Genomic DNA, 15,681 nt, shown 5'->3' on the forward strand with positions numbered 1-15,681 from the left:
TGTTGGCTGTATGATTAAACATCCTTTCCAGGATATTAACACACCCGGAAAAATAATAATTCAACTCCGGCTGAAAGTCAACTCGTAAAGTAACCGTTATGTATATTCATGCATTTATATCGAAATCTTACCGACAGTTGAGTGATCGCTGCAGCGAAATCCATTCAGTCGTTTTAAAAAGTCCCGCGCGGCGCTTGTGTTGTCATTCGGCTGCATGTCACTGACTTCAGAAACTTGAACAGCCAAAGGGGCGTTACTGTGAGGGCGGTCTAGTAAGAAGGAATGGGCGTAGCGGTATTAGCTGGACAAGACGCAGCTGGACCATATTGGTCCAATCAGAATCACGGGGCGGGGTATATACAAGTCAATAAGTACATTCGACATGACATCAACGCAGACATGCGCATATAGACAGCAATGCATCCTGGATGAAAATGCTGCATGACGGTTAGATTTCCTGTCAAACTTCGTCGATGTTGCGTTGACGAGGTGACATGTCACATGGTGTAAAACTATCGCGGGATGAATGCGGCTGTAGTCAGATCTTGCAACCTCTGCAGTTGTTTATCCCCTTCAACGCTTGTCGGCGGACTGCCTCCGAGGTCACGCGCCCATGAACTGGTTGGTCAACAACTCACTCACGTCACGTGTGTATATGGGTCTTGTTTCACACCTCTACACAAGTTTGCGCAGGTCCCCACTTCAGCTCATCCTCACTGCCTGTCCCCCCACTCCTCACACGTGGTGTGTTAGTAGAGCAAACCGGTGCGAGCTCATCGTCTCGTTCATATTTGTGGCCGACTTTAAATGCGCTGTATTTAATAACACCCACATCGTGACAACAAGTTCTCGCTCACGTGCCTTTTGCAACATTGACGCTCGCAACAAAGTCGTACGAGGCTAATGGTTGATAGTAGTATGTGATTCAAAAAAAGCCACGTTGTGAATTCTCCAATCAAGTTCGAGCTGTTTTGAACACACCCAGGCCTTTCCGGAGAAAAACAATTGACAAAGTTCCAGAACCATCGCGTGAGAACCAGATTATTGTTGATATGCTATAATAACAAACTTGAACTTGACCTTGACCTGCAGGAGCTGTCCCTGTACCAGTGGCTATAATAGTAAACTTGACCTTGACCTTTGACCTGCAGGAGCTGTCCCTGTACCAGTGCTCGCTGAAGGTCCACACGGCGGCCATTATGTTGATATGGCTATAATAATAAACTTGACCTTGACCTTTGACCCTCAGGAGCTGTCCCTGTACCAGTGCTCGCTGAAGGTCCACACGGCGGCCATCTCGTTCCTCAAGGAGAACCTGAAGGTGCTGCGGGTGAAGTTCGACGACGCGCGCGAGCTGCCGCACTGGCTCTACCTGCTCAGGAACCTGGAGGAGCTCCACCTGACGGGCTCGCTGTGTCTGGACGCCGCTAAGAACATCACCCTGGAGACCATGCGGGAGCTCAAGTCCCTCAAGACCCTCATGCTCAAGAGCAACCTCAGCAAGGTCAAGTCTTTAAAGAGTACTTTATTGTCAAAAACTCTATGTAACAGGCAGGCCCGCCAACAGGGGGGACAAAGGGGTATGTTGTCCCGGGCCCAGGGAGATAGAGGGCCCAGAATTGGGTCCCCATTACATTGTATGTATTGGGTAGGGCCGGGGGCCCTTTCAGATGACTTTGTCCCGGACCCAGCATAAACTGTCAGAGGCCATGGTAACAGGGTTAGCACAGAAGTTTGAAATTGCGTTTGATCAGTCTCCAATGTGCAGTTTGACAAAAAAAAATATAATTAAATAAAATATTGACAATAATCTCTCTCTCCCACACACACACACTCACACACACACACACAGGTCCCGCAGGCCATCGTGGACGTGTCCAGCCATCTGCAGAAGCTGTACGTCTACAACGACGGCAGCAAGCTGCTGATGCTGAACAACCTGAAGAAGATGGTGAACCTGACCGAGCTGGAGCTGGTGCACTGTGACCTGGAACGCATCCCCCATGCCATCTTCAGCCTCGTCAACCTGCAGGTAGGGATGCTGCAACACTCTCAGAAATAAAGGTACAGAACTCGTTGCTGTGGCAGTACCCTCAAGGGGAGTACCATTGCGTCGCTTGATTGGTACCTCTAAAAAGAGGTGGCAGATGCACAATGGTACTCCCCTTGAAGGTCCTGCCACAGCGACGAGTTCTGTACCTTTATTTCTGAGAGTGAACTTATCCATTAATTCATTCATTGTTAGTTGATTGCAGTGGTGCATTGGGGATTTTTTGAAAGTGGAGGTACGTGATTCGTGACGTCATGAATTAATTAGGCAACTTTGTCAACTGCGTGGACTGCGTACCCCCATATACCATGCCCACTACATCCCTGGTTGATTGACCTTATTGATCGACTTACGATTAATTGATAAGCTGCGTTTTCCCCCGAAATATCAACGTTTCCCAAAAAAACCCCTATTAAATCTAAAAATGTATTTAAAAATTGAGATAAAATACTAAATCGCCATCTTCACCCTGGTCAACCTGCAGGTAGGGATGCAGGCTGCAAAATATCCATTAATTCATTCATTGTTGAATACAGTTGATTGCAGTTAAGTGGTACAGTGGAATTTTTATAGGAGAGATACATGATTTGTGACATCATCAATTACATAGGAAGCTTCGTCGCGCGCGCACACACACACACACACACACACACCGTTCCTGCTGACCTACTGTCGTTTCTGTATTCCCACTATTCACACTTCTCTTCACACACACTCTTCACATGCCCATTTCACCTGAGTCTCTTGTCAGTCGAATTGGCGTTTAACTGCGATTGTTTTTTAATCGATTATCACATTATCATCAATTCAAGTCGATTAATCGATTAATTGTTTGTATCCCTCACCTACCTGCAGGTGCTGGATATATGGTTAATATATTTGTAAGGATGTGTGTAACACCTGGGTGTAATGTCTTCTGTTTTTATGTTTGCATGTATGCTACTTGATACCTTAATTTCCCCGCGTGGTCAATAAATGATACTCTCTTCTCTGCTCTGCTCTGCTCTGCTCTACTCTACTCTACTCTACTCTACTCTACTCTTCCCTCCCTACCAGGCGCTGGACCTGAAGGAGAACAACCTGCGCTCCATCGAGGAGATTGTCAGCTTCCAGCACCTGCGGAAGCTGACCTGCCTGAAGCTGTGGCACAACAGCGTGTCGCAGATCCCCGAGCACATCAAGAAGCTGGGCAGCCTGGAGCGCCTGTACTTCTGCTACAACAAGATCGAGATCCTGCCCTCGCACCTCTTCCTGTGCAACAAGCTGCGCTACCTGGACCTGTCCAACAACGACATCCGCTTCATCCCGCCCGAGGTGGGCGTGCTGCAAAGCCTGCAGTACTTCTCGGTCGCTTGCAACAAGATCGAGAACCTGCCCGACGAGCTGTTTTTCTGCAAGAAGCTCAAGATACTGAAGCTGGGCAACAACACGCTGTCCGTGCTCTCGCCGAAGATCTCCTACCTGGTGCTGCTGACGCACCTGGAGCTGAAGGGGAATCACTTCGAGACGCTGCCCGCAGAGCTGGGCGTGTGTCGCCTGCTGAAGCGCACGGGGCTGGCGGCCGAGGACGCTCTGTTTGAGACATTGCCTTCGGACGTGAAGGAACAGATGAAAGCGGAGTGAGAAGAAAACAAAAACATAACATAACTTTAACATACAATACGGGTGGATGTCGTAGAGCGATATATATATTATACATACCAAAAAGTCTTAAAAATGTTTTTGTTTTCCGTCTGTCCTGGGTTTTGAAATGGTGGATATGTTTTGTCCAGCCTATGCGTATTAGATTCTATATGATGGACAGGGCTCTAAATGAACACCAGCCAACTGGCCAAATGCTGGTGACATTTCAGTTTGGCTGGTAGAAAAGACCAATTTACTAGCCGCTTTGACCCATTAGTGTGCCATTTTGGCTGGTGGTGAAAAAAAAGTTAATTTAGGGGCCTGAGGATGGATATTGCAATACTGATGGGTAAGTGCACCATTTTATACTCTTTCTAGACTTGTAACAGAAGTGGACGCCTTCAGAATCATGTCCCAAAAAGAATGAGTGGAAGGTCTTCAGAATCACGACTGCTTAGAATGTACGTACCTCTGTCAATGAAGAAGATTTTGCCTTATTGAGTATTCACACAGCTGTGCCAATTGTTTTTGGCATGGGTTAACAAAATGAATACACTGGATAGACTGTATACATTTGTGGCCTTCTGTTTTTTTGTTTTTTTTTTGGTTTGTTTTGGTTTTTTTGAGGAAAGGGCATTCGCTCAAACATTAATTAGCATATGAACCATTAGCTAGTGCTACATTGAGGAAGGATGCCTGACTTAAAATAAATACAAACAGCTAATATAAATGTAGTGGGAATAAGTAGTGTGTGCCATACAGTATTTCTATTTCATGCCCTTTGTCAGGGGTGGGCAAACTCAGGCCTGGGGGCAACATGAAGCCACATGCAGCACGCTGAGTCATTTCACCTGGCCCGCGGAGCATTTCCGCATATAAAGTGTCACTCTCATTTTCTTAAAATGGCTACCTAATACAGACTTGAAGGTTTGAGATTATCCAACGCTGATAGTCATTTAAATATGTTTCATTACAATATGCAGCAATGAAATAGTTATGGTTGTGATAGTTATAATAATAATTATTGTAATTAACATATTATTGACAGGAGAGTTGCCCGCACCGTCTGACCCTTTGGTCAATGTTCTAAACCTAGGGCCTCCGCACATCGGCTCCGACAAAGTGCTGAGCACTGCTCTGCCAAAGTTCGATTCCATTGTTGTCAATACAACCCCGCACAACGGCGCCGATGTTCGCGGACATTCGCAGATGTCGGCTGGCGCTTAGAGGCGAGTTCTATTTTGTCGGAGCCACCCCTTGACTATCCATGCTATGTTTGTGTGAAAATGGGTTTTGGAGGTCGGAATTGTGTCGGAAGCATAAGTGCTCTGTAGTGCTCTCGGAGCCAATGTGTGGAGGCCCCTAATGTGGCCCTTGAGCGAAAGTGCCCACCCCTGCCCTATGTCCTCAACAACGTCCATAGGATTGCCCACCCCTGCCCTATGTCCTCAACAACGTCCATAGGATTGCCCACCCCTGCCCTATGTCCACAACAACGTCCATAGGATTGCCCACCCCTGCCCTATGTCCTCAACGACGTCCTCAGGACAGTGATCCTGAATTGCCTGTTAACATTCTAAAGCTCTTATGATATACTATATCGTCTTATTTGCACTGGAAAAGGTTACATTCCAATATCTTTTGTTACATTGTCGTATACAAGTTTGTATTAGTACCAACCTTGGTCAGTTGAAATGCTAAATGTACTACATGCTAGCAACCGATCATTGACTATATTCAGGTACACTACTTTTGTTAGACTGAAATGGACAATTTGACTCTTTAGATTGTTCTTTTTTTTTGCTAGCTAGCTATATTTGACTCGAATGAACTGATGTACTAGATGTGGCACCTCCATCCCAACCACCCATTTACCTTTATGCAACCTGGCAATATCATTTCCTTTACATTGTGAAAAAAATGGGTAACACTTTAGAATAACAGTCCATTAAAAAGCTTTCTTAAAGGGGTATGCCACTATTTTGGGGCTTAATACAGTTAAAATCGTTGGTTGGGGTTTATAAAGGTGGTAAAGCGTTGTCTTGCTTTAAGACAAGTTAAAAGAGGGAGTATGTAGCTTGCTACACGGATCCATTGACTTTCACTAGCTTAGCAACATGCTCCCTCTTTTAACTTGTCTTAAAGCAAGACAACGGCTTACATGAAAAATAAGACCACTTTTATAAACCCTGGCCAATGATTTTAACCGTATTAAGCCCCAAAATAGTGGCATACACCTTTAACACTTACTTAACAATTATTAATGAACAAATTATTAACAAAGCATTTAGAAATCAACCACCCCACGCCTGCCCAGCAAAGTGGGCATCCACACAACTTCCAGGACTGTCACGGCTGTACTATGTGTGCTGTGCTAAAATAGCGTTTATTACTCATCTACAAACATTTGTTAATGTTAAATAGATAATTAGTTAATTATTTACAACGTGTTTATAAAGCTTTTTTAAGATTGTCATTCTAAAATGTTACCAATTTCTCAATCCATGTCCATTAGTAGGCTAATGCTTCTCAGGACGGTCCAAAACTTGATCATCGTAGATGTACTGTACGCACTTACTTTATACACTGTGCCTTGAGAACTAAGCAAAAAAGCGAAACCCTAATCTAGCTCATGACACAGCAATATTGTGATCTTGTCTACTCTACTTCCTCAGCTAGGGTGCAGTGCAGTGCAGTGCAGCGCCGCGCAACACAGGGCCGCTGAGACCTTTGGCTGGGCCCGGGACAAAGTCATCTGAAAGGCCACCTAACTTACTACATACAATATGTATTGAAGTTCATTATGTCTAACTGTTTAACTTAAACACTTAGGGTTTTCTTTTGCCTTAAGACATGTAAAAGTTTTATCTTTTACCTGACATGTTTCGATGAAGTAACACCGTCGAAACATGTCAGGTAAAAGATAAAACTTTTACATGTCTTAAGGCAAAAGAAAACCCTAAGTGTTTAAGTTACTACATACAATGTAATGGGGACCCATTTCTGCGGGACCCTTTTCTCCCTGGGCCCGGGACAACTGACCCCTTTGTGCCCCCTTCACTGTCGGCTTCCCTTAGTGCAGTCACAGCACTTGCCCTGTTCTGTCAATGTGCAGAGTGCAGTCACAGCGCTGGCAACACCCCAGATGTAGAGCCATCAGGATGGAGGAGGATCCCAGCATGGGCATGGGCAGGCCAGCAGAGACAGGCAGAGGGGCGGAGCTATTGTTCCTTACAAAGAAAAAGGGCATTTACTACGCCAACACTGAAACTGAGAAAAATGCCTGTAAAGTTTTGATGTCAGGTTGGATATTGCTGTTACTGCAAATTTGGTGGGTGTGGGACATACTTGGACTATATGACACGCAAAGGAAGTGTTATGAAGACCATTTTCAGTCCAAACTCAATTATGACAAAATATGTAGTTACTGCAGTTTGCCTTTGCAGGGCAGTATTGATGAGGATGGCATTTGTCCCTGGGCCCAGGGGACTCTCGTGTTAGTAGTTGGGGGGCCCTATTATGACCTTGGTAGGCCATATGTGGGTGGGGTCCTATCACTGTTTTGCCCTGGGGCCCAGCAGTGTGCGATTGTTCCGCCACTGGCTGAGGTGGAGATTAGACGTTGGCATGCTATGGGGGTGTCCTCTTGCTGACATGGCAGGATCTGCAGGATGGTGAAAAGTAAGGAAAGGTTGCACAAACTTTATTTTTTATTATTACACAGAATAAAAAGAAAGTTCATGCTTGGTGATATCTTTTCTTACTTTTCAGTTTCATATTATTGTGGTCAGCACCCTACAAAGAAGAAAAAATTGTTTGGGTGGAGCCGGTAAGGCCGTCAGACTTGTAGCCCAAAGGTTGCCGGTTCGACTCCCGACCCGCCAGGTTGGTGGGGGGAGTAATCAACCAGTGCTCTCCCCATCCTCCTCCATGACTGAGGTACCCTGAGCATGGTACCGTCCCGCCGCACTGCTCCCTTGGAGCGCCATTGAGGGCTGCCCCCTTGCATGGGTGAGGCATAAATGCAATTTTGTTGTGTGCAGTGTTCACTTGTGTGCTGTGGAGTGCTGTGTCACAATGACAATGGGAGTTGGAGTTTCCCAACGGGGCTTTCATTGTGGCATCCACCCTCTCAGCTGTGCAGAGAGAGGAAATGGGAGAGGGTCCATGTTCAGCATTTGTCTTCAATCCTCGTTTGCCTCTTTGGTACAGTGTTTACTAGGGCTGTAACGATACACTCAACTCACGATTCGGTTCGTACCACGATTTTTGACCCCTACGGTTCAATATACCCCTCGATTTCGGAAATGTTTCTCATTTGGAGCTTGGAAGCAATATCACATCATATGGTGGTTTTCTGGTATGAACGATAACAAAACTTTGAAAAGGCGTGTCACGATACTGCCGATACAGTATCATGACTCTGAGTATCACATGTTTCTCAGTTCGATCCAACATCATTACAGCCCTAGTGTTTACTGTTGTTTATTGGGTTTGTGCCTGTGGTGCAGTATTCCTGTCATGTAGGGCTGGGTTTTACTGCAGTTTTACTGCAGTTTTACTGCAGCTTTACCGTTTTACTGCAGTTTTACTGTCATCTTCACAGGCTTTGTCTAATCGTTGTTTTAGAGACGATGCCTTATTATGTGTCCAAAATATGATTGCCATTTCAGAAGAAATGTAAAGGTCTTTAACTATTTCATTTGACAAGAAATTGTCTTCCAAAATAAATGCATACACATGTAGGCTCATTGGGCCCAATACCGATAGACTTGCTCTATGTTAGCTCTAATGGAGGTAGCCAAGTATGCTTGTTGTCACGCACAGATAAACCAATTTAAACATTGCCATTGCTGCCTCTAGTCTAATGTCAATTGTTCAGTCCACATTTTATATGTATTTGATTATGTTGTACTGGGAATTCCCCCATTTAAATAAAATATTTATTTCCTTTTACCCGTGCTCTGCCTTTGGTGGCTTGTTTCTCTCCGCTGTTCTTGGTTCTTGTAATGGTGTATTTGACGAAGTCAGTTTCATTTATTTTTAAGAGCATTAACAACAACAAGCCACATTAACTTGCGGCACATGTTAAAATATCATATACTGACCAAAGTGCTCTACAGAAGGAAGCAAGCAGAACAATTTAAAAAAAATACAAGACATACTCTGATACTTTGTCCCCTGACATCAGATCTGCTCCTACAATCACTATTTTTAAATCCAGACTTAAAACACATTTCTACACATTGGCCTTTGCTTCCTAGTTTCATCCTTTTTTTCTGTTTTTGTTATTTTTTTTATCCATCTACTTTTATCTTGCCTTTTTATTCACTGTGGAAAGACTTTTGTATCATATGTGTTTTATTCTTGCTGTTGACTTTGTCTTGTTTAAATTTTTAGTATTGCTTAACTTTAGTATTTTAGTCTGATATTGTACAGCACTTTGGTCAGTTCTTACTGTTTAAATGTGCTACATAGATTAAACTTACTACTTACTTACTTTACATACCTGTACACAAGACAAACAAGATGTGAACAAGCAGTAGAAGGCTACAAGGCCAAACACATAGGCTAATAGCAGCAAACAAAGACCCCTGCATTTCAGTGCCCATCATTTGCCTTTACATTAGCCCTAATTGCAGCCCAATGGAGATCAGGACAGGCCATTTTTAACATCCTAATTCCTTTATGTCCTTCCTATGCTCCCCTCTCTCTCTCTCTCTCTCTCTCTCTCTCTCTCTCTCTCTCTCTCTCTCTCTCTCTCTCTCTCTCTCTCTCTCTCTCTCTCTCTCTCTCTCTCTCTCTCTCTCTCTCTCTCTCTCTCTCTCTATCTCACACACACACACACACAGGTGTTCTGCTCGTGGGCGTGTAATTAATTTTGCATGTCAGCGTGACTAAGTGTGCCTGCCTGCCTGACAGGGGTGTGGCTTCAGACACCGTGTAGAGGAGACTGAGGAGCAGAAATGCTCTGAACTGCATGAAGCTACTAGCCTGACCAGACACTTCCTTTAGCCTTAGAGCCAAATAGGCACGTGAAAGCTCCCGCACACTATTCACATTTGGAGTGTTAACTTGAACTTGAAACTCTCATATCACATTATTATATATTATAGAAACACTCCAAATTGACACACAACAAGCACATAAATATAAATATGGACAGACATGGGCACAGAGACATTAACAGTAAACAGTGCCAGTAGTAATTGGACAATAGACAATGATGGTCAGGTGAGCACATACTAGTGTCATTCATAGTATTTTGGAAGCATACTATTAGACTGAATTAAGTTCAATATTTACATGCACTGTTTGTATGTATCTCATTTTATTATTTAACTATGATAATAATGAGTTGGTAGAAACTAATTTACATTATTTGTTTGAAGAAAGCAAGTATGGACATGCTGTGGACCTCAGAATGTATTACTCCACAACTTGTCAACACTGACATTCTGTGAAGGATTTCACATTAGACACATATAGAAGGCAGAACAATAGGGAGTGAAAGTTCGGTAGGCTAGGTATTTAAACGTGCAGGCCCACTGACAGCTTTGACTGCTGGGCCCGGGACAAAATCATCCAAATGGGCCCCTCATCCAATACATATAATGTAATGAGAACCAAATTCTGGGCCCCACCTCAACCTGGGCCCTGGAAAACAGACCGGTTTGTCCCCCCTTGATGGTGGGCCCGGAAGCGTGTAATGTGGGCATGGCCACTGACAGCTTTGCCTGGGCCCAGGACAAAGTCATCCAAAAGGGCCCCTCATCCAATACATACAATGTAATGAGGACCCAATTCTGGGCCCCCTCTCTCCCTGGGCCCGGGACAACTGTCCCCTTTGCCCCCCCCCCTCCTGTCAGCTTCCCTGAATGTGGGCTCAAAATAGGACCTGTCTGGACAGCAGCTGGTCTCTCGTGTGATGGGTACCACCCTAACACTGGAAACACTGACCCCACGACCTCACCCTGCATTGGCTAAGTCGAATGTGGTCCCATTCGCCCGCAAACACAGGGGCGCGCAGGCACGTGCGCACACACACACAAACACACACACACACACACACACACTGGGGAAAAAGACCCTCAGTCTTGACCCTCACTTTGACTGGCAAACAGAGAGAGAGAGAGAGAGTGAGAGAGAGAGAGAGAGAGAGAGAGAGAGAGAGACGCACGCGCACGCAAACACACACACAGGCCCACCGATAGGGGGGACAAAGGGGTATGTTGTCCCGGGCCCAGGGAGATGGGGGCTCAGAATTGGGTCCCTATTGCGTATTGGATTGGGGGCCCTTTCAGATGACTTTGTCCTGGGCCCAGCAAAAGCTGTCAGCGGCCCTGTACACACACACACACACACACACACACACACACACACACACACACACACACCTGACCTGGCCCCTGCTTTGACTGACACCACCTCCTGGTGTGCCATTTGCCCCATTCCAGCCATACAGTGTCATGTGTATTCATTAGCGACAGACAACTCACTTACCGTGACATATAGGCTACCACCCCTATATGCCATTGGGACCAAAATGGAACAGGAGCACTGCATAGACACACACACACACACACACACACACACACACACACACACACACACACACACACACACACACACACACACACACACACACACACACATACATGCGTACACACGCGCGCACGCACACACACATGCACGCACGCACACACACGCTACACACACACGCACGCATGCATGCATGCATACACACACACACACACGGTGCATTGCTGAATTATGACAGGCTGAGGGCATTGTGGGTCACAAACCTGTGGCAATAAGCATAGTGCTCCTCTGCTTTCTTATAATAACTCCTGTCACTTTGACACTCGTCACTTTGACAATCTCCAATCCCTTGTCTCCTTTTCCCATCTGTGCAACCCTAATGGCTGGCAGGGTTGCCAGATGAGATGGATGATTTCCAGCCAAAATGAAATGTTCAAAACCCACCTGGAAGCACAAATCCCACCCAAATTGAACTAAATTCTATTGATTTCTTTGGCCAAAAATGTACAGATAAACCCGCCCAACTGCCCCTTTTACCCATTTTTACCCGCAGACGGCCATCCTTAACAGCCCAATTGGGCGGAAAACCACCCAATCTGTGCAAGACTAATGACTGGCCTTCCTCCAATTTCTCATATATCACTTACCACCAGGGAAGCCAACAGGGTGGGACAAAGGGGTCAGTTGTCTCAGGCACAGGAAGATATGGGGTCCAAAAGCGGGTTTTCATTCCATGGTATGCATTGGATGGGTTGGGGGTCCATTCAGATTAAAATGGATTAAATAAACGGGATTACCTGAGCCTGGCAAAAGCTGCTAGCGGCCGTGCTCACCTTATATCTATATTGGTAGCCTTATGTTTATGTCCCAATCCTCATTGCCATACCATGACTACACCCTATACTTCCTGCTCTATGTCTTTTCCTCCATTACAATGCGTTGGTGTGCTTTGTGATATTCATACAATACAATATACTATACAACACAATACAACATGTATTTAAATAGCGTAGCGCAGATCAGATCATAGGTGATCTGCCCTCCGTTGGTTGCTGTCGTATGTATCAAAGAAAATGCTCACTCGAGTATAACAGCAAAATGAACAATGTGCAAATGCCTTTACTGAGTGAGAAGAAGGAGTCTCACACGGACGGGAGCTGGATGTAATTCGGGGAAACTGTATTACTGTAAAAAGACGAAAAAAAAGAAAAAGCCAAAGACAAAGTGGGTAATAATCATTTTGGGACTCCACGCCCCACATCATTCCCGATTTGAAAAAAACAAACAAACAAAAAAAAAAACTTTATTTAACCAAGGAATAAAATCACATTGAGAATAGAATTCTCTTTTTCAAGTGAGCCCTGGCCAAGGCGGCAGCACACATTACATTGTTACAGAAAGGACACAGACAGAACATATTAAAATGGATGTAGGGATACAATTATGCAATAAAAATAATAAACATAAAACAAGATTAGAAGGAGATTACATGCAAATGCATTTACTGTACGTACATGGGGCATGTTAGGGCATGTTGCGGTTGTCTTTGGTCTAAATATTGGTCTCATCTTCGTACGTGACGTGACGTGAGCAGTCCGTGAGCCTCCACAGCTTGTGCAATGGTCCCTGACGCAGGAGAGATCCAGTGTGTTTGTGTACATAATATCAGCAGGGTTTAGCTGCCTGGGTCACCACACGCAGGGTTCTGTTGTGTTGGCCTGGGGAGCACGTACTGTGCAGCACTTCCAAGTGTACCAAGTTTACAAAAACAAAAAACAGTAACTACTGTATGCAGACACACAACCTGAAGAAATATGTCTCCAATTTGATCAGGCTGCATTATGATTTACACATACAGTAATGGTGGTGACTAACAGATCTCACTTCACCCACATTCATTAAAATTTACATGGAACCTTATTGACAATATACTGTATAATAGACTACTGTATACTTTACTGTAAATATGCAAAGAAATACATTCTATTTTCAACAAAATGAAAAGTTGAGTCATGAACTCTGCAAAAGTTCTGAACACATGGCAGGATTTTGTTTTTCCTGTTACTTTGGGTAAAATGATATATTTTATGGTTATGGTGGCAATGCTACCTGCGCTGCTGAACCAAAACATCAGCAAATAGCACATAGAAGTGCTTATTATCAAAATAACTGTCAACAGAGGTTTCCTTCAAACTCCACCGGGAAGGCTAGGGGGCAGCATTGGGCAGCTTTACCGCCTCAGGGAGCTTCCACCTCATGCCAGGACTGAAGTCTGCATGTCTTATTCTGGTAGGGGTTGACACACTGACCATGGGTTCTTGTTTTTGTAAGCCAAAAGGCTTCACTGTGTCAGTATCACTATGCCCTGAAGAAGGCTCAACTGTCGCTACGCGTGGGCAATATCCTTAATGGACATGTCATAATAATATAGACATTTTTAACTATACTTTTTGGAGTGCCTTGATGAAGAAAAGTTGTTTCTCTTTTCAAGCAACTTTTTTGACATTGAACCTTGAACCAAAGAGCAGCCACAAGAATACTTTTTTCATCTTTCTAAAGGGACTGAGCACGCCTCTGACTTCCAAACATTGTTTTTTTTTGCTTTTCGGCCTTTATTATTACAGGACAGTGTGAGAGTAGACAGGAAATGATTGGGAGAGAGAGATGGGGCAGTGCCGGGTAATGACCACAGACGGATTCAAACCGGGGTACCCTTGGGCAATGTAAGCCCAAATGCGGGGGGCCCAGCGCGCTGCGCCACAGCGCCCCTACAATGGGTTCAAATATGTGGACTCCCGCCCTACCTTGCTGCTTGCTCACTTGCCTGCTTGTGGCCTCGTGATGACGTCACTGACAACAGAAATGTAAATTCAATATCTTGCAAAAGTGCAATTCTAATGTCATTTTCTCATTTGCAATAGGGATGATGAGTGAAGAATAGCCCCCCAAAAGTTGTTGTGGCTAGGCAAACAGGTACCACTATGTCAAATTTGCAGTGACTACAACATCCAACCTAATACCAAGGCTTTGAATACATTTTTCACAGTTTAACAGTTTTTTTCAATTGCTAACAAGCGCTTACCCATACTTTGGATACATTTTCTAAACTAGACTACCACCTACCAAGCACAATTGGCCAAACAGTTAATTTTCTTCTCAAAAGCACACTCTGTTAAATATTCACAAAGAAATGCATTCATTGACAGCTAATTGTGTGAAAAAGGCATGTAATGTGTCAACTGTATGGCAATGGAAAGCCCTTGGTGTTCTAACTGTATTAAGAGTTTTGCAAATGTCTCTGAGGTTTGGACAAAAGCTTTTCAGCAATTGAAAAAACCTGTAATATTGGCATAGTTACCGCCCTTCACCCTTGTCAGCATACAGTAGCCACAAAATGAAACCATTAACTGAGTAGTAGTGTCTGTATTTTTCCTATCACTGACAGCGAGGATATTGTTGCGCTCTAGATGTTTAGAGAAATAGACAGGTGTGTGGACCCATAAGGAACAACTCAGAGGTGAGAGCAGTTTTGCACACAGAATAAGACACTAAGGTCAAGCACAAGGAGTTTCAAATCAAGATGCAAACCACATGGTAGGCCTAAGTATAAGCGACCTGATGAACGGTTTGATTTTAAATGTCTTTGTGTCTTTGTATGTGTGTGTGTGTGTGTGTGTGTGTGTGTGTGTGTGTGTGTGTGTGTGTGTGTGTATGTGTGTGCGTGTGCGTGTGCGTGTGCTTGTATGTGTGTGTGAATGTCTGAAGTTTGAGATAGTGTGAACAATGACAAGTTCTTGCTGACTGTCTGAACATGTAGATGTTGCGTCAAGTCGAATAGCCTAGTCACTCACCTGCAACCCCAGCAACCTCCTTCACATCCGTTACCACTACTACACACTCCAATGGCATCACAGCAAAGATCACCAGGAAACCACCAAACCACCTTCACTCAGTGTGTGTGTGTGTGTGTGTGTGTGTGTGTGTGTGTGTGTGTGTGTGTGTGTGTGTGTGTGTGTGTGTGTGTGTGTGTGTGTGTGTGTGTGTGTGTGTGTGTGTGTGTGTGTGTGTGTGCATGGGCGTGTGTGTGATGTTACGGTATGTGTTTCATGTGCATGCTGCACGTGTGGGAGGCCACACGTTGGGTATCTTGGGTAATCATCTCTTCATAGTTGTTTTCAAGAAAAACCACGAGGCAGAAAGAGGAAACGTTGACATGTTCAGAGATGAGAGGATGAAGTGCAAAAGCGTGCCAAGTGCCAACTGATGAGAAGAGCGACGGAAGAGTACACAGAGAAAGACAAAATGAGGCCTTGGCCATGGCAGTTAAGGCGCTGTGAAAGAGGTTGGATATATAATAAGAGGAATTGAAAAACGCCCACTCAATGCGAAAGCGTATGCTCAAAAATTGGTTTCCTAAGGGGGCGTTGTCCCTCCTTCTTCTTCTCTTTTCGTGGTGTTTGCACAAG

The 15,681-nt window shown here is 44.6% G+C and overlaps 1 protein-coding gene across 1 annotated transcript in view; it reads left to right on the forward strand.

The window, feature by feature from the left end:
- LOC134450638 (volume-regulated anion channel subunit LRRC8C-like) overlaps positions 1-5,833 on the forward strand; it is a 39,824-nt gene extending 33,991 nt beyond the window's left edge. Inside the window, exons 9-11 of the mRNA XM_063200524.1 lie at positions 1,250-1,504; positions 1,853-2,032; positions 3,107-5,833. Coding sequence (XP_063056594.1) covers positions 1,250-1,504; positions 1,853-2,032; positions 3,107-3,673 — 1,002 coding nt within the window. The 3' untranslated portion in view covers positions 3,674-5,833. The remainder of the gene's footprint in view (positions 1-1,249; positions 1,505-1,852; positions 2,033-3,106) is intronic.
- Positions 5,834-15,681: the final 9,848 nt, after the last annotated feature.

This window comes from Engraulis encrasicolus, chromosome 6 (genome assembly GCF_034702125.1).
Source record: "Engraulis encrasicolus isolate BLACKSEA-1 chromosome 6, IST_EnEncr_1.0, whole genome shotgun sequence".
Classification (NCBI taxonomy): Eukaryota; Metazoa; Chordata; class Actinopteri; order Clupeiformes; family Engraulidae; genus Engraulis; species Engraulis encrasicolus.